Source organism: Exophiala oligosperma, assembly GCF_000835515.1.
Source record: "Exophiala oligosperma strain CBS 72588 unplaced genomic scaffold supercont1.1, whole genome shotgun sequence".
Taxonomy (NCBI): Eukaryota; Fungi; Ascomycota; class Eurotiomycetes; order Chaetothyriales; family Herpotrichiellaceae; genus Exophiala; species Exophiala oligosperma.
In genome coordinates this window covers 1,405,591-1,432,934 of record NW_015622818.1, presented here as the reverse complement: position 1 = coordinate 1,432,934, position 27,344 = coordinate 1,405,591, and the positions used below count along the sequence as shown (strand labels likewise).

The 27,344-nt window shown below is 50.9% G+C and overlaps 12 protein-coding genes across 13 annotated transcripts; 8 read left to right on the top strand and 4 right to left on the bottom strand.

Annotated features, from left to right (window-relative positions):
• Positions 1–71: 71 nt before the first annotated feature.
• Positions 72–988, bottom strand: PV06_00490 (40S ribosomal protein S14). Its single transcript, XM_016400994.1, has 3 exons — positions 843–988; positions 709–781; positions 72–618 (listed from the first exon to the last, which is right to left on the bottom strand). The coding sequence occupies exons 1-3, from the start codon at positions 910–912 to the stop codon at positions 306–308; spliced, it is 456 nt and encodes a 151-aa protein (XP_016268047.1). The 5' UTR covers positions 913–988; the 3' UTR covers positions 72–305.
• Positions 989–1,152: 164 nt separating this feature from the next.
• Positions 1,153–3,717, top strand: PV06_00489. 2 transcript variants are annotated; one of them, XM_016400992.1, is made up of 5 exons: positions 1,153–1,397; positions 1,765–1,825; positions 1,872–2,729; positions 2,781–2,912; positions 3,077–3,717. In XM_016400992.1, the coding sequence occupies exons 1-5, from the start codon at positions 1,312–1,314 to the stop codon at positions 3,224–3,226; spliced, it is 1,287 nt and encodes a 428-aa protein (XP_016268045.1). In that variant the 5' UTR covers positions 1,153–1,311; the 3' UTR covers positions 3,227–3,717. The 2 variants fall into 2 exon arrangements, with proteins under 2 accessions (XP_016268045.1, XP_016268046.1); XM_016400993.1 differs by having other exon boundaries at positions 1,153–1,465; positions 1,697–1,825.
• Positions 3,718–4,960: 1,243 nt separating this feature from the next.
• Positions 4,961–6,470, top strand: PV06_00488 (uncharacterized protein). The gene has a single exon (XM_016400991.1). It carries the CDS (start codon positions 5,068–5,070, stop codon positions 6,250–6,252), a length of 1,185 nt encoding a protein of 394 aa, XP_016268044.1. The 5' UTR covers positions 4,961–5,067; the 3' UTR covers positions 6,253–6,470.
• Positions 6,471–7,316: 846 nt separating this feature from the next.
• On the top strand, positions 7,317–9,721 carry PV06_00487 (uncharacterized protein; the record flags this gene model as incomplete). The annotated part of the gene is made up of 11 exons (XM_016400990.1): positions 7,317–7,388; positions 7,445–7,470; positions 7,533–7,548; positions 7,606–7,615; positions 7,669–7,740; positions 7,791–7,829; positions 7,949–8,139; positions 8,227–8,429; positions 8,485–8,745; positions 8,830–9,146; positions 9,204–9,721. The coding sequence occupies 11 exons, from the start codon at positions 7,317–7,319 to the stop codon at positions 9,719–9,721; spliced, it is 1,725 nt and encodes a 574-aa protein (XP_016268043.1).
• Positions 9,722–11,721: 2,000 nt separating this feature from the next.
• PV06_00486 (uncharacterized protein) lies at positions 11,722–13,287 on the top strand (the record flags this gene model as incomplete). Its single annotated transcript, XM_016400989.1, has 1 exon — positions 11,722–13,287. One exon carries the CDS (start codon positions 11,722–11,724, stop codon positions 13,285–13,287), a length of 1,566 nt encoding a protein of 521 aa, XP_016268042.1.
• A 438-nt stretch (positions 13,288–13,725) lies between these two features.
• On the top strand, positions 13,726–16,043 carry PV06_00485 (uncharacterized protein). Its single transcript, XM_016400988.1, has one exon. The coding sequence runs from the start codon at positions 13,825–13,827 to the stop codon at positions 15,751–15,753; it is 1,929 nt and encodes a 642-aa protein (XP_016268041.1). The 5' UTR covers positions 13,726–13,824; the 3' UTR covers positions 15,754–16,043.
• Positions 16,044–16,497: 454 nt separating this feature from the next.
• PV06_00484 (uncharacterized protein) lies at positions 16,498–17,649 on the top strand (the record flags this gene model as incomplete). The annotated part of the gene is made up of 2 exons (XM_016400987.1): positions 16,498–16,569; positions 16,635–17,649. The coding sequence occupies 2 exons, from the start codon at positions 16,498–16,500 to the stop codon at positions 17,517–17,519; spliced, it is 957 nt and encodes a 318-aa protein (XP_016268040.1). The 3' UTR covers positions 17,520–17,649.
• Positions 17,650–17,857: 208 nt separating this feature from the next.
• PV06_00483 (uncharacterized protein) lies at positions 17,858–20,553 on the bottom strand. Its single transcript, XM_016400986.1, has 2 exons — positions 18,324–20,553; positions 17,858–18,254 (listed from the first exon to the last, which is right to left on the bottom strand). The coding sequence occupies exons 1-2, from the start codon at positions 20,251–20,253 to the stop codon at positions 18,013–18,015; spliced, it is 2,172 nt and encodes a 723-aa protein (XP_016268039.1). The 5' UTR covers positions 20,254–20,553; the 3' UTR covers positions 17,858–18,012.
• Positions 20,554–21,071: 518 nt separating this feature from the next.
• PV06_00482 (uncharacterized protein) lies at positions 21,072–21,962 on the top strand (the record flags this gene model as incomplete). The annotated part of the gene is made up of 1 exon (XM_016400985.1): positions 21,072–21,962. One exon carries the CDS (start codon positions 21,072–21,074, stop codon positions 21,960–21,962), a length of 891 nt encoding a protein of 296 aa, XP_016268038.1.
• Positions 21,514–23,036, bottom strand: PV06_00481 (uncharacterized protein). The gene is made up of 6 exons (XM_016400984.1): positions 22,756–23,036; positions 22,664–22,702; positions 22,571–22,617; positions 22,294–22,522; positions 22,115–22,245; positions 21,514–22,066 (listed from the first exon to the last, which is right to left on the bottom strand). Exons 1-6 carry the CDS (start codon positions 22,831–22,833, stop codon positions 22,042–22,044), a joined length of 549 nt encoding a protein of 182 aa, XP_016268037.1. The 5' UTR covers positions 22,834–23,036; the 3' UTR covers positions 21,514–22,041.
• Positions 23,037–23,202: 166 nt separating this feature from the next.
• PV06_00480 (uncharacterized protein) lies at positions 23,203–25,959 on the top strand. The gene is made up of 2 exons (XM_016400983.1): positions 23,203–23,506; positions 23,567–25,959. The coding sequence occupies exons 1-2, from the start codon at positions 23,383–23,385 to the stop codon at positions 25,654–25,656; spliced, it is 2,214 nt and encodes a 737-aa protein (XP_016268036.1). The 5' UTR covers positions 23,203–23,382; the 3' UTR covers positions 25,657–25,959.
• A 6-nt stretch (positions 25,960–25,965) lies between these two features.
• PV06_00479 (uncharacterized protein) lies at positions 25,966–27,279 on the bottom strand. Its single transcript, XM_016400982.1, has 2 exons — positions 26,872–27,279; positions 25,966–26,745 (listed from the first exon to the last, which is right to left on the bottom strand). Exons 1-2 carry the CDS (start codon positions 27,190–27,192, stop codon positions 26,065–26,067), a joined length of 1,002 nt encoding a protein of 333 aa, XP_016268035.1. The 5' UTR covers positions 27,193–27,279; the 3' UTR covers positions 25,966–26,064.
• Between the last annotated feature and the right edge of the window lie 65 nt (positions 27,280–27,344).

The window sequence follows — 27,344 nt, the reverse complement described above, 5'->3', positions numbered from 1 at the left end:
ATACAATTAAATGTACTTGGCGAGATTTAGGTGCAAATACGTTGGATATACAAGGGAAAGAAAATTATGAAGTCACAAAGAAGTGTTTTTGAGATTTATTTCATGCCGTCTACTTGGAGCAGGGCGAAATGTGTGTGAAGACCAGGCAGAAAATGCCGTTCTTCGCGTATTTGTGACCACGACCATCAATTTCTTCCCAACACTGACGTCTCTTTCGTGCACTCGAAGTGGTATGGGATCCATGCCACCACCACTCGGATCCACGAATATGAGAATGTGCGCAAAGTATTCTGCAGCGCACACGCTCAGAGACGACGACCACGACGACCACCCTTGCGTCTCGTGCTGTCGGATGGGGTAGGAGTGACGTCCTCGATTCTTCCAATCTTCATTCCTGAACGGGCCAGGGCACGGAGGGCAGACTGGGCACCGGGGCCCGGGGTCTTGGTGCCGTTACCACCTGTGGCTCGGATCTTGATGTGCAGGGCGTTGATGCCGAGTTCCTTGCATCGCTGGGCGACATCCTGTGCAGCCAACATGGCGGCGTATGGAGAGGACTCGTCACGATCGGCCTTGACCTTCATACCACCGGTAACACGGCAGATGGTTTCGCGACCACTGTCGTGAAGACGAAACGTTAGTCATTTCCGTCATCGAACGTGTGCAAACGATGTGGTCTCATTCCGTATGAGCATGGTCTTGACTTACGAGAGATCGGTGACATGGACGAAGGTGTCGTTGAAGGATGCGAAGATACGTGCAACGCCGAAGACGAGTTCGCCTGTACACGTACTCGATTAGTTTTTGGGATTTTCAAGTAAAGACTTTTTGCGCAAACTCACCTTCTCGGACCTGGGGACCGAGAGAGATGTTCTCGTTGGCGGGACGCTCGACTCTCTTCTTAGGAGGCATTTTGTTTGTCGACTTGTGAGTTGGGAAAGTACTCTTGATCGTCTGGTTGGTGGTCACAAACAGAGAGAGAATGTGAATATTCTGAGGATGTGTTCGAAAATCGCAGTGTGGGAGTCGGCGAACTGCAGCCCACAAGCGCCGATTGTGGTCTAAGCCTAAATTGGGAATAAGTCTTGGCAACCTCCAAAGACAAAACTCTTCGACTTTTCGACTCATCGTTTTGCAACTTCTCAAGCTTGACTTTCTTCTTTCAATGCCAATGGTTAACGAAGAAAGGTGTTTGATGAATTGCAGAGGGCACGCTTGAAGCTGATTGTTCAGCATCACTTACCTGCAGAAGATCCTTCGAGTCGATTACTGGTCGAGGCTTTTGACTGGCTCCGGCCGCTCGTGGTCAGCATGGAGAAGAACGCTGCAGTAGGAATTATCGGTATGGGCGATATGGGTCGCTTGTACGCGAAGAGGTTCAGTCAAGCTGGCTGGAGGTACGAAGCCGCGCAGTTTGTTTTCTCAGAACGGTAGAAGTTCTCGGGAGCTCGTTCATGCTTTCAAGGTACGTTGTCTTTTGACCCCATACCGCACTGTTCAAGGATGACTCTGAGTGCATTTGGCTCGAGTATGGTCATCACGGTACTGCTTCATCATTCTGATGTGGCGTCTTATCGTGTGGGCTGTCACTGATGTAAAACCCTCGCTACCTTACATTTTTTCGTCTGAAGAGATCACATCCAAGCATATTGTTTCCACTCGCATCTTGCTCGGTCGGTAACTAATCGTTTTATAGATGTGCATTTGCTGCTGCTTGCTACTGTCAAATGTTATATAGTATGGGACTGATAGAATGTCATGCAGAGTCAATGCCTGCGACCGACCAGACAAATTTCAGACACTCCAAAAAGAGTTCGAGAATGAGGTTTGTGTCGTCAGCAGCGGTGATGAGCACGATTGACCAGTACTAGAAAGGAATAAATATTTTACCCAATGGACATCTTGTTTCAAGAGCCAGCGACTGGATCATATACAGCGTGGAAGCTGAAGTGATTGGCAGGGTTGTCGCTGAATATGGTCCTTCAACGAAAGTTGGGGCCATAGTTGGTGGGCAGACCTCTTGTAAAGCTCCTGAACTGGCCGCCTTCGAAAAGTATTTGCCCGGCGACGTCGAGATCGTCTCGTGCCATTCCTTGCATGGGCCTGCTGTAGATCCCACCGGCCAACCACTTGTCGTCATCCAGCATCGAGCCTCACAGAAAAGTGTTGACCTCTGCGTTCGAATTCTTTCTTGCCTCAATTCCAAAATGGTGTTTCTTTCTGGTGAAAGGCATGATAGGATCACAGCGGATACCCAGGCGGTTACGCATGCTGCGTTTCTGAGTATGGGAACTGCCTGGGCAGCAAACCAACAGTTTCCATGGGAGATCGACCGCTACATTGGCGGCATCGAAAATGTCAAGATCAACATCACGTTGCGAATCTATGCGAACAAATGGCATGTCTATGCCGGGCTTGCAATACTCAATCCTGCAGCCAAGCAGCAGATCCGCCAGTATGCACAGTCTGTCACGGAGTTGTATAAGCTGATGCTTGGTGGACACCGTGAAGAGCTTGCTAACAGGATTAAGACTGCCGGCGCTGCGGTCTTCTCAAATGATACTGCCCACCACAACCTCCTTCTGGGAGATGACGTGCTGGACAAGTTCTCTCTTTCGAAAGCTCCAAAAGAAAGAACACCAAACAACCACCTCAGTTTGCTGGGGATAGTTGATTGTTGGTGGAAACTCGGTATTGTGCCGTACGACCATATGATTTGCTCTACACCTGTAAGCCATGTCTGTCTCTATCAAGTGTACTTTCTATTGCTAAACCTCTAGCTTTTCCGCATCTGGCTGGGTGTCACAGAGTATCTATTCCGAGACGAGGCTTTGCTGGATGAAACGATCAAAACAGCGATCGAAGATAACACCTTCCGGTCGGATGACTTGGAGTTCACGTTTGCCGCTAGGGTAAGTCTACACTGCGACCATAAGCTTGGCCTTGGTCAATGCTCCCGCCCGACCATGGGAAGATACTTTTTCGCGCACGCACACCCTCCTCCTGCACTCCATCTTCTTTGGAAGGTGGAGTTGTTCTATACTATCTATGATCAGCCGCTGATAGTTCCCTCCAGGCATGGTCTGAGTGTGTTTCGTTTGGTGCTTTCGATGCTTATCGTGATCGATTTGAGAACATCCAGCAGTACTTTGCACCAAGGTTCCCGGATGCAGTCAGACTCGGAAATGAAATGATAAAGGAGATCATGATGAAAACGACCAAATGAATGTCTCTGACCACCAGGTGAGCAACAGATTGAGTAAAGATGTAGGATGGACCTTGCTACCGATTCTACGCCTTCATCAAAATTCCACTCGGCTGCAATCAACCAGCTGTCTTTGGGAGACGGCATCCGAGTTTCCCACGGTACATTGCCGCAAAAGAGAACTTTTTTTTTAACCAGGTCGACGATCAGCGGATACAAATAAGCTCCTCAACTTATCTGCACCGCCACAGAAAACTAACCACGCACGGCAAAAAACCGATGATGATGAACATGACCCTCCCAAGGAAGATATAGCGAGAAAGAGGAGTCGCGTGGGACTCTACCTCCAGCCTCGTACAGATATGGATGAGGCCGTATCGCTGCTTCAAAGAGCAAAAATAGAGCGGCATGTGCCCGCGCTCTCAGAACACTTCACGAGATATCAAAGTCCATACCAATTCACATGTAGAGCAAGGCCATTGAGATGGTGACTGGTATTCGAAACATTTTACCAGCAACGTAAACCCGCCGACAGACTCGGCGCAAATCGAGCCACAGAACAATTGAGCTAAACAGAAGAAGCATACCTACCCAGTAGACTTTTTCATACGGACGGACGCGCCCCTCTTTTTTTCCTGGGAATATATATACTGTAAGACTCCTCGTAACTCGTACCCGTACGGAGTATTTGCTATGAGGATTACGTTAACCTATAGTCACCCAGTTATGGAGATCCAGTCAGGAACTACGCAATAATTGCGATCCAAGGGATTTCAGCAGGATGAAAAATGCATCGCACGGCGATCAAGCTGTATCCATCTTCTAACTGTTCTAGACTCGCAAGGCCTTGGAGGGGCAGCTTGCGACGCCCCCAAGAACCACTACGACCAATCAAGATATCTACAACTATGCTGATGGACCCGATGCAGCTCATCCTCCGGCCAAGCCCTATACTAGCCCCTTTCCTCCCCGGACAGGCACAGGAACGGAGGTCTGACTGGCTCCCGGCAAGCCACAGGGTTTAGCGAGCATCCGTTTCTTTCAATGCCTGAGCCTAGTGTCTCACCCTTGTCACTCCCATTTTGGGATGGGCTATTTTTACTCCGTACGAGGACCTTGTCATCTCGGTGCCAGCCCTGATGGTCGGAGGCTCTCCGTTATGGAAATGGTACGGAGTGGCTAGCAGAATTCACGGTCGCCTCATACGCAAATTTTGCACCATGTTATCTCGCCTCGCCCGTTGGGCACGCTCGTCGTTTGCTGCGGAAATCGACAGGGTCATGTAACACGTCAGAAGCAAGCTACGTCTCAGAAGGATCCTGCAGCAGGGGGCTTGGCTCGTTCAAGGCCTCCGGACTCCTGATGCCCCCTTGGCAAGCCACCAAACGCGCAATCCACCCAAGTAATTTGCACAAGCTTTGGCGTGTCGTGCCAACATTTTAATCGATAATGATAAAGCCCCCCGTATCGCTCTGCCCGTCGCGTGGCTCCTTCTTACCAAAGGTCGAATGCTGCAGCTTTTGTTCGGCGCGTAGAGAACAACATCATCTTTGCGTGTCTGGTCATACTCATATATTAAGACATCCGACACTCGACCCCTGATAAATTCCTTCGCCACGGTATATCAGCTAGGAGATCTTCTCGGATTATGGTACGTTGTTCGCTTCAATCTCTTCAGCCAAGTCGTTAACATATCGCCAGTGGCCGGCTCAACAGCACAATTCGCACAGTTTGCGGGAAGCAACTATGCCATCTCGGTCAATGTCCCATCGGACACCGCTTCGTCTGGCAGTGGTTCGATCTATCTCCAGATCAGCGCTCCAAGTGGAACAGAATGGGTCGGGTTCGGCCAAGGATCACAAATGTCCGGGGCGAACATGTTCATTGTCTACGCTGCCGACAGCAACAATGTGACCGTATCGCCACGATCAGGCACCGGGCACTTCGAACCAAAGGTGGACAGCGATGCCAAAATCTCCGTGCTCGAGGGAACGGGCATCACTTCAGGCGGCAACTTGGTCGCCAACATAAGATGCGACTCATGCTTGAGCTGGAATGGGGGCAGCATGAAACCCACAGACTCCTCCAGCTCCTGGATCTGGGCCTACAAGACTGGCAACGCTCTAGACTCGACCAGCGTTGACGCATCCATCTCCCAGCACGATTCGATGGGAGCATTCAGCCTCGACCTGACCAAGGGAACTGGAGGAAGCTCACCAAACCCCTTCGTCGCCGCTTCAGGCGGTTCCTCGGGCGGTTCTTCCTCGGCAGCTCCATCGGGCACGTCGGCTCCTTCGCAGACGGCTGCCGCTTCAGGGACTGCCACAGCGACCACCGGCAGCGCCGGCCCAACCTCCACGGGGGGTGTCTCTAATCCCTTGGTCGGCAGCAACCCGTCCTCGTCCGGCTCCAGCCACAGCGTCAGCGCCGACCCTAACAAAACCACCCGAGTTGCTCACGCGACCATTATGTCTCTGACGTTTGTGCTCTTGTTCCCCTTGTCCTCGTTGACCATCTACCTGGGTTACCGCGAGAAGGTCAGACACGTTCACGGTCCTCTCCAAGTGGTGAGCATCATCCTGATGCTGGTCGGCCTTGGCTTGGGCGTAAAGCTGGCAGATAAACTCGACGAGATTGACGGGTACCATCAAGTCATCGGCTTCGTTGTTGTCGCCTGGATGGTATTCTTCCAGCCACTGTTGGGATTGTTGCAACACTTGCACTTCCGGAAGAATGGAACCCGCAGCCCCATGGGCCACGGCCACCGTTGGGTCGGCCGGGCTTTTATCCTACTCGGTATTGTCAATGGTGGTCTTGGCTTCAAGCAGGCCGGCAAGGTTAACAGTGTCAACGTGCCGACGTATTCGGTGGTCGTCTACAGCGTCTTCGCGGTCGTCATCTTCTTGATCTACATTGCTGTTGTCATCTTCATGCCGAGAATGTCAGCACGAAACGGCTCGAATGCGCCTCTCGGCGAGAAGCCTCGGCCAAGGAGTCAAGGATACGAGATGCACAACCGCTCCGCTGATGGCCGTGGTTATTCATAGATATAGTCTTAAGCAGGAGGTCTTTCTTTTGTTGTGATGCGATGAATGTCGCGGGATCTTGTATGAATTGTTTCTCCGATCTCAACCAGTTGTTCGTCTGGAATAGGGGTCTGGTTTTGGCGCACTTTTATTGATGTGACGGAGTATGGCATGGGGAATGGGAAATGGAAAAAGATTTCGGATGCTAGATGACTGAAATGCCATAGACATGAAGAACGAAGACATTGTTCAATTCTACTGAACCGGCCTGCTCGTACTCACGTACTGTGTAAGCATTTGATGTCGTCTTCCTCCCATCGACAGCTGTCGCTACCTCGATATGCAACCAACACAAACCGGCAACTCAACCCGACAAGATCAAGCCACGTCGTCATTCCTCGAAGCGTCTCCAGATTTTCCCCCATGGAGAAGCGGTAGATTGTTCGGACTTTCCCATGGAACTACACCCATATTGTATGTAATTTCTTCATGGGGATCTCCATCACGAGGCGGTTGTTCTTCAGTGCTGTGGGTTTCGTACCGCCCGCCTGCTTACCGGGATTCTCTGTCTACTCGTACGAGGGACAATCTACCGGGGACGAGCACACGATGGGTCGCTCAAACGAGAAGATCTGGCTCGTGATCGTCGATCAAGGCAAATGAGTCGTCCTCGTACGAGCTGCAACAAGCGCTTCGCCATGAATTGCTTGGATGAGCTCTGACCTTTCCTCCTTTCCAATTGGGTGCCAGGGATTTTTGCTTTCCCCCCCCCCCAAAGCTTCAAGTACTCGTTGCAAATCTAGGGTGCCTTGTAGCGGTCCGTCGTCGATCAATGAAACATTGTTTGGGAGGCTCCATGCGCGAGTTCCTTTCTTTTACATGACGTCGCTCTCGCACAGAAGTAGGTGGGCAGGTTCTCGATGTAAGTATAATACTCCCCTCTTTCTTTTGCGAGGTCCAGTATCAAAAAGGTGTGGAAGAGCTGCTACACCCTGTCGAGGGTCTTCTTCTTTTACTCTTCTGTTAGATTTGGTACATAGTAGCAACGAAGACTTCGCCTTTAATTTTTATTCCACCACATCATCATGGGCTTCAATGTAGGGCCTAAACAGCCCTACTTTGGTTTGAAAGGTGGATGGTTGACATTTTGGATCTCTGTAAGTTGTGCACCGTCTCGTTGAGCTAAAGTATCGATATTGATCTCTTTTCTCAGGTTGCTTGTGCAACAGATATGACTTTGTAAGCTCGATTCTGAAAGCAAAGGTTTTGAAGAGGTGTTACTGACATCTTGGTCCCTCCAGGTTCGGCTATGATCAGGTAAGTCTCTCGGCTTTTGTTGCATACTACGATCTGTTCCCTAATTAAGTTCTTCAGGGTGTCTTTGGTAAGTACGACGTGTCTGCAAAAAGTGCAAACCTTTTAATGCTCCTCTCGCAGGTGGTGTCATTGTCACGCCAGATTTTCTAAAGGTTCATAACCTCGGTGGTGATTCGAAAACCTCGCTGCTGGGTTGGTATATCTTTCCCACCAGAATGAAGTCCATGCTCATGTTTTCAAAGGCACGGTGGTTGCCATCTATGATGTTGGCTGTTTCTTTGGTGAGTCGTCATAAAGCTCCTCTTACAATGACATTGTCATCATCCGGCTTTGTCTGAAGCCCCTGACCTTTGCCCCTGATGTCGTATCTATATCACTGCGGCTGCTAACGCATAGGTAGGTGCCGTCACGGCCGTCTGGCTCGGTGAGAAGCTAGGTCGAAGAAAGTCTGTCCTCGTTGGAACAACCATCATGAGTATTGGCGCCATTCTACAGATTGCTTCGTTCAGCACGGCTCAGATGATCGTCGGGCGTATTGTGGCTGGGATTGGCAATGGTATCAATACCGCCACTGCACCAGTATGGCAAACGGTAAGACTTTCTCTTCATGCAGGAGGGCCCGCTAGTTTCCATCCCAGGCGTACGTATCTCACCAACTCCTCGCTGACACTATTGCAGGAAACGTCTGCAATCAAATGGAGAGGCAAGCTTGTCGTCATTGAGCTCATCCTCAACATTGCTGGCTTTTCACTGTCGAATTGGGTCACCTTCGGCTTCTCTTTTCTGTCAGGGGGTGTGGCATGGCGCTTCCCCCTTGCATTTCAGTTCTTTTTCATAATTATCCTATTTGCCACAGTACCTTGGTTACCAGAATCTCCCAGGTGACCATATACCGATGCCCGTTGACACAATGAGATTTACTAATCACTTTTCTAGATGGCTCATTGCCCACGATTACGAAGACGAGGCGTTCAAGATCCTTGCTGACCTTGAGAACAAGAAAGAAGATGACCCTTTCATCCTCGCTCAACACAAGGAGATTGTTTACACTGTCCAATACGAGCGCGAAAATGCTGTCCCTTGGTCGAAACTGCTGATCGGAAAGACTGGGGACAAAGGCGGCACAAAAACGATTCGCCGTCTCCTTCTCGGCGCCGGCACCCAAGCTATGCAGCAACTGTCTGGGATTAATGGCAAGTCTCTTTTCTGATCATAATTTACATACGGAGCATGTGAATTACCTTGTGAATGCCGACGCTAACTTGCCCCTTTAGTTACCAGCTACTACCTCCCTACAGTACTCATCAAATCCGTCGGGCTGACTGAAAAGATGGCCCGACTGCTTGCCGCCTGCAACAGCGTGTCTTATCTGCTCTTTTCTCTTATCGGAATCCCTAATGTCGAGAGGTGGGGTCGTCGAAATATGATGATCTTCGCCTCCACCGGCCAAAGTTTCTGCTACTTACTTATAACCGTCTTGCTTCGCTACAACGAGAAGCCTGGCTACCCCCATGCTCAGGAAGTTGCAAGTGCCAGCATTGCGTGGTTCTTTTGCTATTACGTCTTCTTTGGAATTGGAATGCAAGGAGTTCCTTGGTGTAAGTCGTTGGTGGCCCAGTCCAAGGTGTTCTTTGCTGACCGGACCTTTCAAATAGTATACCCTACGGAAATCAACTCGCTCGCAATGAGGACGAAAGGTGCAGCCATCGGAACAGCGACTAATTGGATCTTCAACTTCATGGTGGTTGAGATCACTCCTATTGGTATTCAAAATTTGGCGTGGAAGTTCTACATCATCTGGACGGTTCTGAATGCCTCATTTGTGCCGATTTTGTACTTTATCTATCCCGAAACGGCAGGTCGTTCACTGGAAGACATTGACGACTACTATCGCACGGATCCACCCTTGCTGGTATTCCGGGACAAGGACGTGACTTCGACCAAGAGGCCGGAGAAATACAAGGTCAGAGAGGAGGAAGAGGTCAGACGGGCATCAACGGCGGACCCAATGGCGTTTAGACGAGCGAGCAAAGTCAGCATCAGAGATGCTACTGCCATGGCCAGAAACACGCACATGGCAGCGGCAACAGGTCGAGACGACGAGAGTTATGAAGGAAAGACCGAAGCAGGAGATGTTGGACAGGAACGGGTAATTCACAAGGAGGAGGTTTAGTGGAGGAATAGTGAACAAGGCTATAGTTTGCAAGGGTATTCGTCTGAGGAAAAGGTTGTGCAAAACTCACGGCAAGAGTATTGCCAATGGTGGCGTATGGAAATGTTTTTGGTTTTCCAAGTATGTGCTGAACAAAATTGAAGTGTGTTGCCTCGTATGCACAAACTGCCCCTGAAGAACATCGTCGTGACTAAGCAGGCACATCCACGTGATCAGTCGTTCAGCCCCAAATTACGGTCACTCTGCGATCAGTTCAAGGCCTACTCTTACAATTCCAGGTGAGTGTTCAACAGCTTCTCATGGGACAGCCAGTTTCTCATTAAGGACTGCAACGATAGGTATTGTCACTACTCGATGCCGAAATACGAAAGTTCCTCGGTAACCCGTTTCCCATGCTCCTGGAATTGTTGACTTCCCGTTCATCATGGCGAAGCCCTATATTGAAGAAATGTTTATACACGGTACTTGGCATACTGTTGATACTCCCTAATCAGTCTCTATCTCCTCGTATGATACCTAGATACAGATCTCCTGTTCGGTGTCGCGTCTCTTTCAAGGGCATCCGTCGAGCATGGCCCTCAATCTGCAGCCGATCGAGACGAAGCACGTCGCAGGGACCGTCGAATTTCCACTCGACAGTGTCAATGGAAGACCTTGACGGTAGTGGAGACGGGCTTCTTCTCAGGTTTGGTCGGCCTATCGCCTGCGAGGGCGCCAAACACGATTTCTGCCTTGACCGACCATGTGGGCGGAATATCGAATGTTGATCTGATCCCGTCCTCTACGCCAGGCACAAAATGCGAGTGCTGCAGGCTAGCACCAAGGCCTTCGAGTTCAAGGGCAGTCCAGAGCGCGATTTGATGCATGGCATTCGAATGCTCGGCGAAGGTCTCGAAGACCGTTATAGGGAATTGGGAGAACCTCCCGTGTAGGTTCTCGATAGATGTATGGTCTTCGAAGAGGGAGATCTGTCAAATAGAATTAGCGACGCACGCTGGGAGAGACCTGAGCAAGAAGTATCCTGCATTTGCCGCTCCTGGGACAGGTGGGAATGCACGTACTGTACCGTAGGCAGCTTTGAACGAGTTGAAACGATCCTCGTTACGCTTCCAATCACTCTCGCCTTTGGTTTCGAGAACAAACGGCCTCGCAGCATTGATAACGGCATCCCAGAACTTCTTGTGCGCCGCCCCGAGAGTGACGACAATGCGGGTACTCTGCATGTTCCATGACGAAGGAATGGTTTGAATGACTTCGTTGACAATCTCGATAATGCGACCATCCGACACCGAAACGTTGTCGGTAACGCCATATATAGTACGACGGTACTTTATCGCATCGAGAAATGTCGAACTCGAGTCTGGGCCGATTCGGACAGGGGTTGGACTTGTCATTGTCGGCCCGTTGGAAAAGCTGGTACTTGATGAGTTGAACGAGTTTGCGACTGCGAATCTTTCCAGCAAGAATGGAACGGGATTGAATGAAACAGATGGAGGCAAAAAGATGAAATTTAGATGAGCTGGCAGGAGAGCTTTACGCATATATACGCATCCTACGTAGCATAAGTGGGATTGGCGTGTGACAGATACGTCCTCTACGATAGTATCCCTGAGGTGACTCGCACCTGGAAGACAATACACGGCATTCGTCAGCACATAGCTACATGGCCAGAGTGCAGTCATGCCGGTTATCTTAGAAGGATATCGACGAAAGCTCTGATTGTGAATATGGACCCACCTGACAAATGACTTGATGGTAGAATTACCCCTTTCGGCAATTTTGCTCTCGGAATACTCAAAGCGGAAGTTTGATTGTATGCGCATGCTCGTAGACTCGGTTTCGAAACCACGGATCATGTAATCGCGTGCATGGAAAATCTGTTGTCGCCGCGGGTATGGCTTATATATGACGGGCACAGGCCTGCACGTGGGCAACTGAACATACCTGCTACAACCACGTTCGACATCCAAACCTCTTTCGACGAAGAGCACGAAGGAGCAATGGATTTCGTGAAGCGTACTTTCAATGCGCCGAACTCTACATCTCGCAGAGGACAGAATGAGCAGCTTTTCTTCGATGAAGATGGTCATCTGCAGTTCGGACCAGACGACCCTGAAAACCCGATGAATTACGCATTCGGACGCAAATGCTACATCACCGCCGTTGCCATATCCTTGGTGATGAACGCTACTTTCTCTTCTTCTGCGCCCACCGGCTCCCTCCAAGGCGTCAGTGATGATCTCCATGTCTCTGTGGAGGCCGCCGGCCTCGTCACCACGCTCTTCCTCCTGGGATACTGCGCCGGTCCACTCTTTTGGGCGCCATTGTCTGAATTCTACGGCCGCCGCTGGATCTTTTACATCTCCTTCACCTTCTATCTCGCCTTTGGATTTCTCTGCGCGTTTACACCCAATTTCGCCGGGCTCTTGATCGGTCGCTTCTTGACTGGCACCGCCGCCAGTGCTGCCTTGACAAATGCACCTGGCGTTATTGCAGATATCTGGGGGCCTGAAAAGCGTGGAAACGTCATGATTTTATTTGCAACGGCGACGTTTGTTGGACCTGCTTTGGGACCGGTCGTCAGTGGGTTCCTTCAACTAAAGGAGACATGGCGTTGGACCTTTTACGTTCTCCTCTGGATGGCGGGGGCCACCGAGATCATGCTTGTCAGTCTCCCCGAGACCCTCCCGATGATGGTCTTGCGTGACAAGGCTCGACGCATACGCAAAGCACCCGGCAAAGAGGGCGTCCTAGCACCGGTTGAAGTTTCCGATCGTACACTGGGAGGGATTTTCAAAGTCGCGTTGACCAGGCCTTGGAGACTGCTTTTCGATCCAATCAGTTTCTTCGTCGCCATCTACTATGCCATAGTATATACGCTTCTGTACATGCTGTTCAGCATTTACCCCATTGTTTTCCAGCAGAAGCGAGGCTGGAACACTGGCGTTGGTGAATTGCCATTGATCGGGACCGTCATCGGAGCGTGTATTGGCGGCCTCGCACTGTTCGTCTATGGCCAGGTACAGGCCAGGAAACCCCGAGCCCGCAAGCCAGTTCCAGAGGACCGCCTTCCCGGGGCGATGGTCGGTGGGGTCATGTTCGCAGTGACTATATTCTGGTTCGCTTGGACAGCAGAGTACAATTCAGTTCATTGGGCTGTCCCGACGGTGGCGGGCACATTCCTCGCAACGTCCATCGTGCTCATCTTCATCGTTTTCATCAACTATATCATGGACTCGTATCTGATGTACGCCGCATCTGCAGTCGCAGCGAATACAGTCCTGCGCTCGGCCTGTGCTGCAGCCTCGCCGCTCTTCACACAGTACATGTTCGATGCACTCGGCGTGGGCGGTGCTGGGTCACTCATCGGGGGTATGGCTGTGCTGCTAATGCCTATCCCCTTCGTCTTTTATAGGTATGGGGCCGTGATTCGGGCACGATCCAAGTTTGCATCGGGAGAGGAGACACCACGCCCGCCTACCGACGAGGAGAAGGCTGCGAATGACGAGTCTCCTAGAATGAGCAGGGACCGGCGGACAGAGCTCGCTGTGGGTACGAGCGACTGAACCGATCGATGGACTGACAGACTTCATGAGACGATATCATTGATTCTCTATTATCTCTAGAAACTATGAAGGAGGCCAATAAAATGAAACCGAGCAAGTGCCATGAGGCATTGGCTTGACAAAGAATGCAAAGGCTCATCTAACATGTGATTTGGCTCGCGAGTTGGCTGAGATACCAATACCGATCTCGTCGCGGTGCACTATGCAACGTGTAGAAAATTCCTAATAATTCTTATAGCTCAGAAGTACCATAAAGGCAATCGTTTTCATTTATAAGCTGAAGAGGTCCCCGACTCGGCTGCCCTGTGCTACAATAGTGGTAAGGATTCGCGGACCCACCGGTCTAGATAAGCCTACGATAAGTGGGACAAATGTCGCATTTATCAGCGACCGCAACAACGTCAATACCTAAAGGGTTGGCAATTTATCCTCCCATCATCCTCAGTCCATCGCGTGCAGGCTAATCCATGGCTTCACTTCCAAATTATTCTAGACACGGCGAGGGATTCGCTACGAATCTTCCATACAACAGCCTCCATGTTTCACCGATTCTCCGTCACGCCCGGGAAGACACGTCGCCAGACCAAAGCTGCAATTCAGAAGAATCAGGAGAAGAATCCTGCTAGTCCTGCTCACAAAGTCCTCTCTTTGGCCAAACGCAAGAAGTCCATCAGAGCGTGTGAGCGCTGCCGGCTGCACCGGATCAAGTGTAGCGAGCAGAAGCCTTGCGGGCGGTGCGTGAGTAGCAAGGCCAGGTGCATTGTTTCTTACGGGGCCTGCAGCTCGCCTCAGACGAACAACGGTAGTGACCGGCGTTCGGGCTCCGACCGTTGTGAAAATGCCAGTCCCAGCGGCTCTGCCGCCGACAACAGGCCGCCATACGGGGTCCCAGACGAGATTTTTGATCTTGCTCACATCCGTGGCTTTTTTGCTGGCGAAGATTCGGCGTTTTCACGTCGCTCAGCCTCCTCCGCACGCTGCGTCTTCCCTCACATCCCACATGCCGCCGTTCCTTCGCCGGGGCGGCCTCCTGTGCTGAATGCGTTGCCGAAGACACAACGGAGTTACTATCTCAGGCTTTTCCGGGACACCTGTCACCCTCTTCTACAATTAATAAGCGAGACTGACTTTGTAGACCTCGATGCCCTTCCGTCACACGGCAGCATCTCTGATGGATATTCGACGAGGAACGCCTTGGTGGATATCATACTCGCACTTGGAATACAGCAAAGCCACACCACCGGCCTTGCCGGACGCATATTAGGACTCCGGCAGCCGCCTTCTCCACAGTCGCAGGACGCAGTGCCCTCGCCCGACGCTACCTGGCCTGGTTTGGAATATTTCAACCGTTGTCGTGAGTGCATGAATATGAACACGAATGTGACCTTGGAAACCCTACGATGCCATGCGCTGATGGCCACATACCTCATGAAAGGCAATGCTTTCCAGGATGCTTATATTTTGCTTGGTGTAGCCATCCGCAAGGCCTACGTTGCGAAGATCCACCGACTGCCCCCCAGTCATCTCCCCGAGTTTGAAAAAACCGCTCGCATGCAACTGTGGTGGACGATCCTTTCTCTAGATCTCCAGTGCTCACTACAGCTTGACGTGCCCGGCGCCAGCGCGAAGGCCGTCGCAAGATGTCCAACACCCACAGAGCATGATCTTGTGAGCTATTTCTCTCCCTCCAGCCATCATGAAGGGCCTGTGAGTCCTTACATGTACACAATGTGGCTCTTCAGACTCGTGGCCGTTGTGTCCGACATTACAGCGTGCTTCTCGTCCGCGGACTTGGACGAAGACGACAGCAATAACCCGAACACTCTTGAACGTCACACCTTCAAACTCTCGTCCTCACTTCGAGACCTCGATGCTTGGCACAGTCAGCTGCCTTCATTTCTGCGACTGGGCCAGGTTAGAAACGCCTCCGACGATGCCGAGGGGCTCGACTTTGATGGTAGCCTAACCCACCCTGTTTGGCTTCAGAGACAAAGGGTGCTCTTGGAGCTGCACTATCGAGACGCTCATGTCTTGATTCAACGTTCTTTCATCCGTCTTCGCTACCAACCCTCGTCCGTCAACCCCAGCGGTATAATGAGTGCGCCAGGTTTGGACTTTTGGCAATCGCAGACGGACACCCACGCCAACGGTGCTCTGCACCATGCAAACACGGTCGTCGACATCGTCTTCACCGTGTGTTCCACCTCTGAGATCTTCTATGGATGGTCAGAGATCCTGCAGCCTCTCTGGAACGCAACCCTAACGATCGTGGCCCATGTCTACGCAAACCCACTCAACTCGGAGGTGCCACACGCGCTGAATTCCCTCAAGCGTGCTCACGCTGTTATCGAGTCTTTTCCCTCGACTTTGCCGAGCATCAGATCTATAAAGTCGGTCGTCCACACACTCGCCACCAGCATACAGAGCGTGGCGGCTCAGGGCCGCAGCCCCGCGCGCGGTCCCTGACGACGACGGACGCGACGGGCTGGAGTCTTTGCAATCCTTGGCTCGAGGGTCAGACACTTCAACAAAGCGATTGCTTCTTTGATCATGGCTCAGAGGAAAGAGGGATTGATGAATTCGAATGACAGATCAGCCGAGTGGTCTCAGTGATCAGCTGTGGTCAGTGGTGATGAGGCTGAGCGCCACTGAGCACAACGAACTATATCTACCCGGTCATTTCATATCTTCACTACCTAGTCAACTTCGTTCACGATCATATACCCATATTTTTTGGTTGTGATCATTTCGCTCTGAGTACATTGACTCGCTCTGCACCAAGGCTCTCATCGACCTCGCGCCTCTTATACTTCCCACCTGCCAAAAAAACCCATCCAGTACGTGTACTCGTCGTTGCTCAGGCGTTTGATCCCAAATCACGCCAACTCCGCAATCGGTTTAATCTGTTGATAACGCGGGTACGAGAGGAGAGGAACGTGTATCAAGGAGACGTGAAGTCTCACAATTCATTTCCCACCCTTGACCTGACCCTGGTCTATTTCGGTTACGAAGTAGTACTCCTTGACAAGGATTTTCGACTTGTTTTTTCGGTGCCCGAATCAAAAACTCAATACGAAAGCAGTAAATACCTATGATAGAGCTTTACGCGCTGTTTGTGTATCACGCCCGAAATGTCTTCTTCAACCTTTATCATCCCCCCCGGATCCTTTCGGTGCCGTCGCCAGCAACCTCGCCACGACATCCGATACCATGAGGGTGACCACCGGAGGGCTAGGCGGTGCTGGACCTCTTGCAGAGAGGAGCGTCAATATCGCGCCACAAGTAAGTAATATCACGCACCTTTACATGTGATGGTCGATGTACTGATTTTCGGTTGTCTTGTCCAGGTCTCGACGGGGATGAAACCCACGGCGGGTAAAAAACGCAAGAGTGACGGAGCACCAACCATCGACCCAGATGATATCGAATTACCTGAGGACATGGAGATTGTAAGTCTTGACTCTTACTATTGCCTCACTGCGTCATTGCCTGTATCCCGAAAGTCGCGTGATCCCCACAAGCAAGGTGGTGGTGGCCATGTTATGAAACTCAACGGGAGGGACAAGGGTTCCGGCGGCGACACGTACTTTGCCGCCGCCGGGTTTTTCAAACGTCGTCAACTGGCCGGAGTGAAGACTTGTCGACAAAATAAATCCAAACCCAACACCTCGACTTCCAATTCATCCACGAACACCGCCGGCGCCGCCGCCGCCGGCGCCAGAACCTCGTCCTCCTCCACCGGTAAATCCAAAAGGGCAGAAATCGCAGAGGTCGAAGCCGCCAATGACGTTTCCCAGATCAGACTCACGGGCGAGGACGACGACACCGTCCCCGTCATGGACACGTGCGACGACGTCCGGGCCAAGATCAACAAGTACCTCCGGGAGACGCCCCACGCCACGGGAGCCAGCGTCATCGGCACGATCAACCGTGCCCTCCCCGAGGGGAGCCGCAACCAGGCATTCGGCCCAGACCCCTTTCCAGGTTCCTCGGCGCCAGCGGACCCCGCAAGGGGGCCGAGAGCATGGTCTTTTACACGCCGCCTACGTGTTTTTCGAGAAGCTCCGACTGAAGCAGAACAGACCGAAATCCCAGAAAGCGTCTGGACGTGGAAAAGGCCTGGGGACCCCGGGGGCATCGACCTGGAAGATTCCTCCAGGACCCGCGTCTGGGTTGGACCGGGCATCCCGGACGTCTACGAGGACAAGTTCGGCAAGCTCCAAATTATGTGAGTAAAGCGATGAGTCCGTGGTGTATGGGTGTACCAAGATACAAGTGCCGGCATGGCGGAGCAAAGCTTCAAACCTGCGCGAGTATCAGGGCCAGGCGATGAAGAGTGGGGGGTTGAGGGAAAAAGGACAGGCTTCGCTCTCAAGTTGAAGAGCTCTGCATATCCTTTTTCACTTGTACTTTTACCTCTATTTTTACTTTTTACTTTCGTGTTGACGTTGATAATGGGCTGTACTCGCTTTCCTATTGATCCTACTCCCTTGCTATGAGGATAAAGAGAGGTGTGTGCTCGTACTCCGTAGAAGCGATTGACTATACGCCGTCCATAACCAAGAAGGCCGGCTAGGTCACAGGTATCGGATACATTCTGTGCTTGTCTTTGCATATTTGAACGAAGATCTTTCTTTATTGTTTGTTACATGCCTGGGAATGCAAAGATTGGTAGACAAGAAAACATCTGTCTATCTAGCATCTTTCTTTACTTTCAAACAGCCATCACGTCGTCCCAGCACCCGACTGGGTACCTTTGGTGAGACCCAATTCCTCATAAAACGCGTCGGTCTTGGGCTCTCTGCCCAAGAACTCAATCAGCGTCTTCATCTCGTCCTGGCTGCCTCCCTTTTCGAGCACCGTGTGTCGGTACCGGCGACCCTCCTTGGGATCCATCGGGTTCTTTCTAAAGACACTATAAAACATGTCTGTAGAGTAGACTTGAGAGCTGAGGTAACCATAGTAACCTGTACATACTCACGTCAGTGACCCATGAATGCCAACCAAAAAAAACACAACCCAAAAGAAAAACTTACCTGCATCGTAACCACCCATCAAATGTCCAAAAGTGGCTTGTCCGTTGCCCCATTTGTTGCCCCCGCCGAGAACTTCAGGTCCATCAATCTTGCTGATGTCCTTGCGCAAGGCGTTGTAGGTTTCGGAAATGTCCATGGCTTCTAGACTGGCGTGGTCGTGAGGCTCGTGGATGGTCATGTCGAAGATACCAAAATGAAGTTGTCGAAGGTTGAATAGTGCTCCGTTGAGGTTCTTGGTCTTGATCAACTTTTGGATCAGGTCGTCAGGAATTCGCTCCTCGGGCTTTGTGGTTTTTGAACCCGAAGCCTCCTTCCAAGATTCGTAATATTCTGGCGACAACGTGGAATAGTGTCTACTCAAGGCCCGCAGCTGTGATGGAGTCCAGCACCAGTTCTCGAGCATCTGACTTGGTGCTTCGACAAAGTCTCTAACGGTGTTGGTTCCATGGAAACGCGAATAAGTGGTCCGAGAAACGAGATCGTGAATACCGTGACCGAGCTCGTGGAATAACGTGGTGACTTCATCGTGCTTGAGCAGACTAGGTTTCTTTGCCGTAGGCTTGGAAAAGTTGCAAACCAGTGCTGTTGCAGGATATCTTCTCGTACCGTTCGTGTGGATAAACCCTGGTTGCAAATTGAAGTTTGCTGCGTGTCCGTACTTGCCATTGCGTGGGAAGAGATCTAGGTAAAGGTATCCGACAAATCCACCACCTTCACCTTCATCATCCCACACACTAAATACCTGGACTTCTTCATGCCACACAATATCATCGCCTTTGCCGGAGGGAGAGATACTGTCCCGGTCTTTTCCAACAACCTCGACAAAGACAAGACCGAAAAGTTGTTCAAAAATCTCGAGCATACCTCGGATTGTGGTCTGCAATGGGAAGTATTCCGAGATCAACTGTTGATCGAGCTGATAATCTTTCTCTTCCATCATTCGGTCGTAGAACCTATGATCCCAGAGATAGTAGCGACCATCAAATTTCTCGCCTCGAGATTCAAGATCGGCTTTCTTCATCTTCTTCAGCGTCTCGATTTCGTCGAGTCCTCCCTGGCTCAGCCTCTGGCGTAGATCATGGAGAAAATCGTCAACGGTTTTGGGAGTCTTCGCCATCTTGTCCTCAATCCTGAAAGCAGCGTGGTTTGGATATCCCAGTAGTCGAGCAGCTTCGTCTCTAAGCAAGATTGCCTCCTGGAAGAGTGGAACGTTCTGGTTGCATTTGTTCTCATTCGACACGAAGACTTTTTGTCGGGTCTCACTGTTCGTGGCGTATTTGAGGGTCGGAAAGAGGTCTGGGTACTTGAACGTCAACCAGTACTTGTCTCCCTCCTTTTTCAAGAGAGACAGAACATCTTCGGGGACACCGTCCAGCTCTTGAGCAGTGAACCACATCCCGCCCTTCTCTTCGTTCAGATTCTTGGAGAAAGCAATTCCGAGCTGACTAAGTCTCTTCTTGATCTCCTTGAATCGATCACGTTTCGGGCCAGCTGGGATATTCAACCCGTTGCGAACGAATGCCTTGTGTTCCTTTTCGAGGAGTCTCTGCGATTCAGGGTCCAACTTGTCCGCCTTCTTGAGCGCAGCGTCCACAAGCTTGAAGACGTCCTCCCGCATGGCAGCCTCGATGCTGTAGTCATCCATGAGCTTTTCAGCTTCGGTCGAGGCATCGCGCAGTGCCTGGTCGGTGGAGACAGATTGGTAGAAGCCAAGTATGTGCGCTTTCAAGGTCTGCAGGTTCTCGTCATGTGCCATTGGCAGCAGTACATTCTGGAAGGTGGCGTCCTTCTCTGCAATCTGAGCAACAATGTCATCTGTGACCTTCTTGGACTCCGCAAGCATCTCCTTTGTATCCTTCACCACCGACTCGGGCGTGGCCGTGAAACTTGGAGGTGCCTGCGGCGGCTTACGAAACTTGGCCGAAGTCATGGCGGATGTCGTGACAGGTCTAAATGGACTGGAAGATGTCGTCGCCGGTCTGAACGGCCTTATTTGGTTCAAGATGGAACCGAGGCGGGCAGGAGTGCGGAAGGGAGCCAGGATGACGAGACAGATGACGGAGAAGAGAGCGGCGGAGGTGATGAGGATGAGGAGAGGCTTTGGTCGAGCCAGGATGACAGATTGAACGGATCGCTTTCAATTCATAGAATAGAGAAGTATACCTCGGATACGTGCCAGCTTAGATGGGGTGTTCTAATTTGCAGTCTCGAAATAGCCACGACACGAAACTTGTACAGTGGTTGCTCTGTCTCCCTACAAGGGACCGTCTGGACCGTCTGGAGAAGACATTACGGTGGACCATGGAATACGGTGCAGCATAGCTCGAATTCAACCTGCTCAATACATCTCTTTAGACATTGGCAAGATGTTCCATAGAGTCTACGAATGCCATAAGGTAGAATAGAGTGCCGCTGTGGTCAGGTTCACAGTGTGAACTACTCGTCTCTTAGGACATGAAGTCGAGGCTGGCAAATGAACATGGCTTCTTCTCAGCCTTGTGATGCTGTATCAGGTATGGGAATACGCTCACACCAATCACATTTCAGACTTGCGGTGGTTCAAGCCACAGGGTCCAGCTGAGAATGATGAACATCTGCACTTAACATCGCAAAGGGCGTGAACCCAAGGGCGTGATTTTGATCAATGAGAAATACCATGAGGCTTGCAAGTATATCAAGCAGGCACTTCCCAAAAACCATGGATCAACAACAATTCACCATCGACACACAATCCAAATCCAAATCATCATGGAAGACTTTCAGCTCAGTGACACGATAACGCTCAAGACAAACGACCACATTTACACAATTCGGTACCGAATTCTCGGAAAGCCAGGAGGTCATCCTCTTATCTTCGTTCACGGCACCCCATGGTCGTCAAAAGTGTGGGCTCCTTATGCACAGGCTTTTGCCTCGACTTTTCGAGTCTACCTCTTCGACAATCCCGGATATGGAGAATCTCCTGGCGGCAAGCCGACTTCAGACCCTGAAGGTGAACCGATTGTTTCCCTGGCAGGCCAAGCAGAGGCTTTTGCCGCCCTAGTCAACGCATGGGATCTGACCGAGCCGCCACATGTCGTAGTGCATGACTTTGGTGGTATCATATCTCTGAGGGCACATCTTTGCCATGGTATCCAGTACGCGAGCTTGTGTATGGTCGACCCGCTGGCAGTTAGCCCCTTTGGCTCCCCTCTTTTCCGTCTGGTAGCAACGAACGCGGCGGTCTTCAACAACCTGCCAAGTCACTTATCGGAAGACTTGGTCCGTTCATACATTCGGGAAGCAGCCTTCATACCATTGAGCCAGTCGATCGAAGATATGCTCGTTAAGCCGTGGACAGTCGATGGTCTTCAAGGGATGGCGGGATACACCCGGCAGGTGAGGCAGGCAGATCAGCGGGACATTGAAGAGGTAGAACAAAGATATCACGAAGTAGGTAAGGCAATGCCTGTCAAGATCATCTGGGGAAAAAACGACGTTTGGATCCCTATGAGCGCGGCCAAGCAACTTGCACAAATGATTGGAACCGAGGAGGTGGCTATTGTTGAGAACGCTGGGCATCTGATCCATTACGATCAGCCTGTACGGCTGGCCGTGGAACTCAGTATGTGGCTTGAGAAGGTCCAAAAGAACGGGTGATATGTGAGCAATGTGGCCTTTGAAAACCAAATCCATGTATCTTAAGCGCCGTAAAATGCAGGGTATACGGTAGCCAATGTCATGATTCAGATTGAACCGTTTGACTATGATGCCTTAGCTTAGCGATTGATATGGGAGCTGGAGCAACTTACGAGAGCCAATCCATGCCTTCGTTGATGCCCTTGCCATCGATCACGGAACAGGCCACAATGCTCCAATTCCTGTCTCTTAATTCGCCCAACTTCAAAGCTTCAGAAATCTCTCCGGCACCTTGCGCCCCAGGCTACAAGGTTTTAGTCTCACGTACTCAAGGGCATATGACATTGCGTACCTGATCTTGCTTATTTGCAAACACCAGCAAAGCAGCGTCTTTGAGCTCATCTTCATTCAACATGGAGCGCAGCTCATCGGCAGCTATCTCTAACCGCTCGATATCTGTGGAATCGATGACGAAAATCACAGCAGCGGTATTGGCGTAATATGATCTCCAGTAAGGTCTTATGGATGTCTGACCACCGAGGTCCCAGACATCGAAGTTGAGATTGCCATACTGCACCGACCTTGGTGACATTAGACGACTTTCAAGGGGCCGGCAAGGATGCACCTACTCAACATTGAACCCAATAGTTGGGATTGTTGTTACCACTTCCCCTATCTGTAATCGTTAGTAGGAATCCAAATATGTTGTTGCTGAGACTCACCTTGAGCCGGTAGAGAAGTGTCGTCTTGCCTGCATTATCCTATCGTAACCATCAGCGATTGTGGCGGTTTTCCAAGACCATCAAGACCGTACGAGACCAAGAATCAATATTCGAATGTCCTTCTTGCCCCAAATAAGGTTGGAAAGGTATTTCGATACTGAGCCTCCCATTTCTATTTGCCTCAGTTGATCGTATGGGAAGTTCGCGGAATAAGGGCGGTCACAAAACCATGCCGCTACCTTGGCCGGTCTGATCCGTAAGAGAGAGCGAGAAGTTGCGTTGTTTTTTTATTCGATGTTTTCTGAAGCTGCCTAGTAGGAGTAGTCGGAAAAGATTAGTATCGTACTGCTGATGAAGTGTTGATAATGGTGACTATTCTGACCAGATCGTTAAGAAATCGAAGGTGTGAAGAGAGTCTTCGAAATTGTATGTCAAGCCACTCAGCACCGCCACAACTCTGTTCCGTAAACGCGCCACAGCTACAACAAGAAGCGAGGGATGCGGAGGATTGACAGTCACTTTGTCAGTGTCTTAAAGATCCTTGTATTTACCTGCATTTCCGCAGTCTGCGCATCACTGACCTTGTTCCCGGTCTATCTTCTTTACTACCCAAGCAATGAGTGCATACTCGACATAACAATTCATATCACTCACCCTGACGCGTCGTTCACAGACGAACAATAACCCGTTAATCCGCTCACTGCACAGGAGTCAAAAAGATGGTGGGCAAAAAGAGTGGAAAGGCCCTTCTGCGCGAGGAGGGCCTCGAAAGAACAGACAATAACATGGAGTTAACTTCTTGGCCTCAAATCATCGCTATCAATCAAAAGAATTATTACACAGGTGTGTGCGCATTCGCTAGAACTTGAACGATCATGGACCAAACTAACCAGTGTGTGACAGAGTACCTCAAACGAGACGAACAGATTTTGGCCGTCCGATCTCAACAAGAGGAAGCCCGAAACAAGCTGATAAAGCAACATAAAGACAGGGACAGGGCATTGGCGCAAGGAAAGGCTGTCGGACCTGACGGCGACATCGACATGGAGGAGGGCGAGGACGAGGAGGAAGCTGAAGACGAACTTTCCAGTGGCGCAAAGACTATTGTCATTCATCTTGGTTCGCAGAACCTTAGAGTTGGCCTTGCGAATGACGCTCTTCCCAAGACCGTACCCATGGTCATTGCGCGACGTGCTCCCACTGCTGAAAGCGAAGACAACGATGGCGAACCTGCACCAAAGCGAGCCAAATTGGACAATGGTCGGTATCCTCCTGAGCCAGAGAAGCGTTTCGGGGAAGACTTCCAGAAAAAGTTCTCGGGAATGTCGAATGACCTGAAAGTCAGGATGAGAATGAACAAGAGAAAAGTACTTCCCCAGTCCAGAGACATGGTCACAAGCTATAATCGAAGGAATACATATGAGACCATAACAGAACACAACGACACCATGCGCATAGAATGGACTGACACAGAAGGCGATGAGAAAGGCCCACCGGATTGTATCACTGGGAAGGCTGCCTTACGAATCCCAGACGAATCCACCCCCCGGTATCGACTCTACTGGCCGATTCGGCTCGGCTGGCTCAATGAGGCAGAGTATCCTTCGAAACGCTTTCTATACGAAGACATCCGGCTGATCATCGAGGATGCGATCAAGTCCCAACTGGAGCTCAAGATTCGCACTCGGAGCGATTGGGGTCAGTATAGTTGTGTCATTGTCATTCCCGACTACTATGAGCGAATGTACGTGACGAGTCTTCTTGACATGGCCATAACAGAGTTCGGATTCGGCCGAGTGTGCTTCATTCAAGAGAGCTTGGCTGCTTCCTTCGGTGCTGGTTTCACTACTTGTTGCATAGTCGACATTGGTGCGCAAAAAACGACAGTTTCATGTGTTGAAGATGGCATGGTGATCGAAAATTCGAGAGTCAACCTGAAGTACGGAGGCAAAGACATCACCGAAGCATTCGTCAAGATGGTCATCTACAATCACTTTCCGTATGCGGAGATCAACCTCAACCGGCGTTATGATTTCCAGCTTGCAGAAGAACTGAAGCAAAAATTCTGCACCATGAATGAGGCCGACATCTCTGTTCAACTATACGACTTTCATCTTAGGGCTCCTGGACAGGACACTAGGAAGTACACATTCAAGATATACGATGAAGTCATCTTGGCACCGATGGGGCTATTCAAACCACACATTTTCAACGACGCAGGGAAACTCGAAGGCCGCCGGAAATTGATCGACAAGTCTTACGACATATACGACGGCAAGCCCAATGACCCAAGTTCGAGTGCGCAGGCAGAAATCCTCACCTCAATCGCCCCAGAAGAAGTTTTGACCACGACTAAGCCTAACGTCAAAACAAATGGCGTCACCAATGGCATCACGAACGGCACGACCAACGGCACGAAGGAAGAAGCCGCCCACAACGTATCTCGTCGTCCATCGTTCAGCAACATCAAGGAAATGGATGCTACGCCTCAGCCATCTGCAGCGAGCTCTCCTGCCCGACAGATAGATGGCACGCCTCAGCCAGAAGACGCCGAGGGTGCCGCCCCTCGAGAAGAGAAGCCCAAGGTTGAAGAAGAGGTAGTAGAAGAGCCCTTGAGTATCGAGCGACGCGACGATATCCTACCAATCTACCCTCTACCCAACGCCATTGTCACGTCCATCACTCATGCAGCTAAGAACTCGCCTCAGAAGACCAGCGATCTGCTCAGCAGCATCATGCTCACAGGAGGCACCAGCATCATCCCGGGTTTGGCAGGGCATCTAGAGGATACTCTCAAAGGCATATTGCCCGGCTACAGCAAGGACATCCTCATCTCACGGCCTCCAAGGGAGTTGGATCCACAGGTGGTGGCGTGGAAGGGTGGTGCAGTCTTTGGGCGGATGAGCAGGACCAATGACAGCTGGGTTACCCCTTTTCTGTACGAGAGATTAGGCGATCGGGTTCTTGCCCACAAGCTGATGTGGGCATGGTGACCGAAACAAACTACTTTCCCTGCTTGTTGATACCGGAGGCTTTACTATTCAGCATAGAACTGTGCTCTTTGGCTCAGACCATTTAGACTACCAAAAAGCTGTGCAACACATAGTCTTCCGGTGCTTATATCTTGTTGTATGACATATCGGGGGCCGGAAGCTGTCCTCATTATTGGTGCCATACTCCCTTCTTGACGTGGACTTGATTCGTCCAGTAGACTTTAATGTTACCAGAATGATTAAATAGGGTGAGGATTGCAATTATCGGTCTGAATAGGAGCGATTGCTCCTGCGCGATAAAACAACAAGAGTAGATCTCATATATATCAAGCATCAATCTGAAACAGTCGAACTCAAGAAATTTTTTCTTAAAGAAAGACCACGCTTCCTCCCTCACCTGATTGAATCTCAAAGACGTGGTTGGGGAAATTTCGCCTTGAGCCAAGCCAGCAACGCCTCCCCAAACTCCTTGGGTCGATCCAGATGGGCCCAATGTCCCGAGTCGACGACGACTTTTGTACAGTCCGGCGTCCACCCGGCTTTGTGGCTGAAGTCGCACACCTCGGTGCGGCAGATGTAATCCTTGGTACCGCCCCAGAAGAAATGTGGCACCTTGACGACGTAGTTCTCGCGCGGGATGGCCTTCATCGCCTCGTCTTGGGAGCCAAAGGTGGCGGCTCGGTAGTAGTTGAGCGGCGCGTCCAATCCCCCATCCGCGAACCTTTCGAACCAGGCGCGACGACGCGCTTCAGTGGCATAGGACATGACGGGGACCTTTTTGTCCTGCTCGACAAAGTCACGCGTCCCGCCTTCCTTGCACACCGTTTCCAGCCAGAGCTCTGGTTTGGCGGCGTGGAACAAAGTCCACACGGAGTCGAGGTGGGAATTTAAGACGGCCGCTCCGTCGGGAGCGGTGAACAACTCCCAGTACCAGTTCGTGCCATACCCAAAGCTCTTGGTTGTTATTTGGATGAGTGCGTCGAGACTGAAAGGTTTGGCGGACGGCACGTTGTATGCCACGTTGAGCAATACCAGACCCTCGACGCGCTCGGCGTGGAAGTTGTAGAGACGTTGAGCGAGGGGGGAACCCTATATCAAACACAGATCATCAAAACTTCAGCATCAGTAAGCTACTACAGTACCTATAAAAGTAAAAACAAGGGAGATGGGAGCTGTTTCAGAGGAAAAGACATTTAGCTGAATTGATTGACTAACCCAATCGTGTCCCGTGCTGATGACTTTCTCGACACCTTCTTGGTCGATGATCTCCTTCATGTCTTGCGACAGTAGCTGGTAGTTGTACGCTTCTCGGTCTGACGGCTTCGAGGTTCCGCCATAACCTAGACAGTCGATTGCGATAACCCCGTAGCCGTGAGGAAGAAGGTAATCGCGGACGACGTCGGAGAACTCTTCAGGTGAGTCCGGGAAGCCATGGATCATGAACAAGGTGGGAAGATTGCGTTTCGCGACATTGACATAATATGTGTATGTGAAGCCTCGGGAGACGTCGAATTTCCTTTTCTCGAGGAGGTCCATATTGAGCGGTCCTCCTATATAGCAGGTAACACTTGTTTACTCAGGTGGGTTTACCATGTTCCGAGAGGTCGACTAGTTGGCAGAGCATGGGAGGGTGTATAAGTGCCTGACGAACATCAAATGTTCTCGTCTTGCTGAGCCATTAGTTTGTT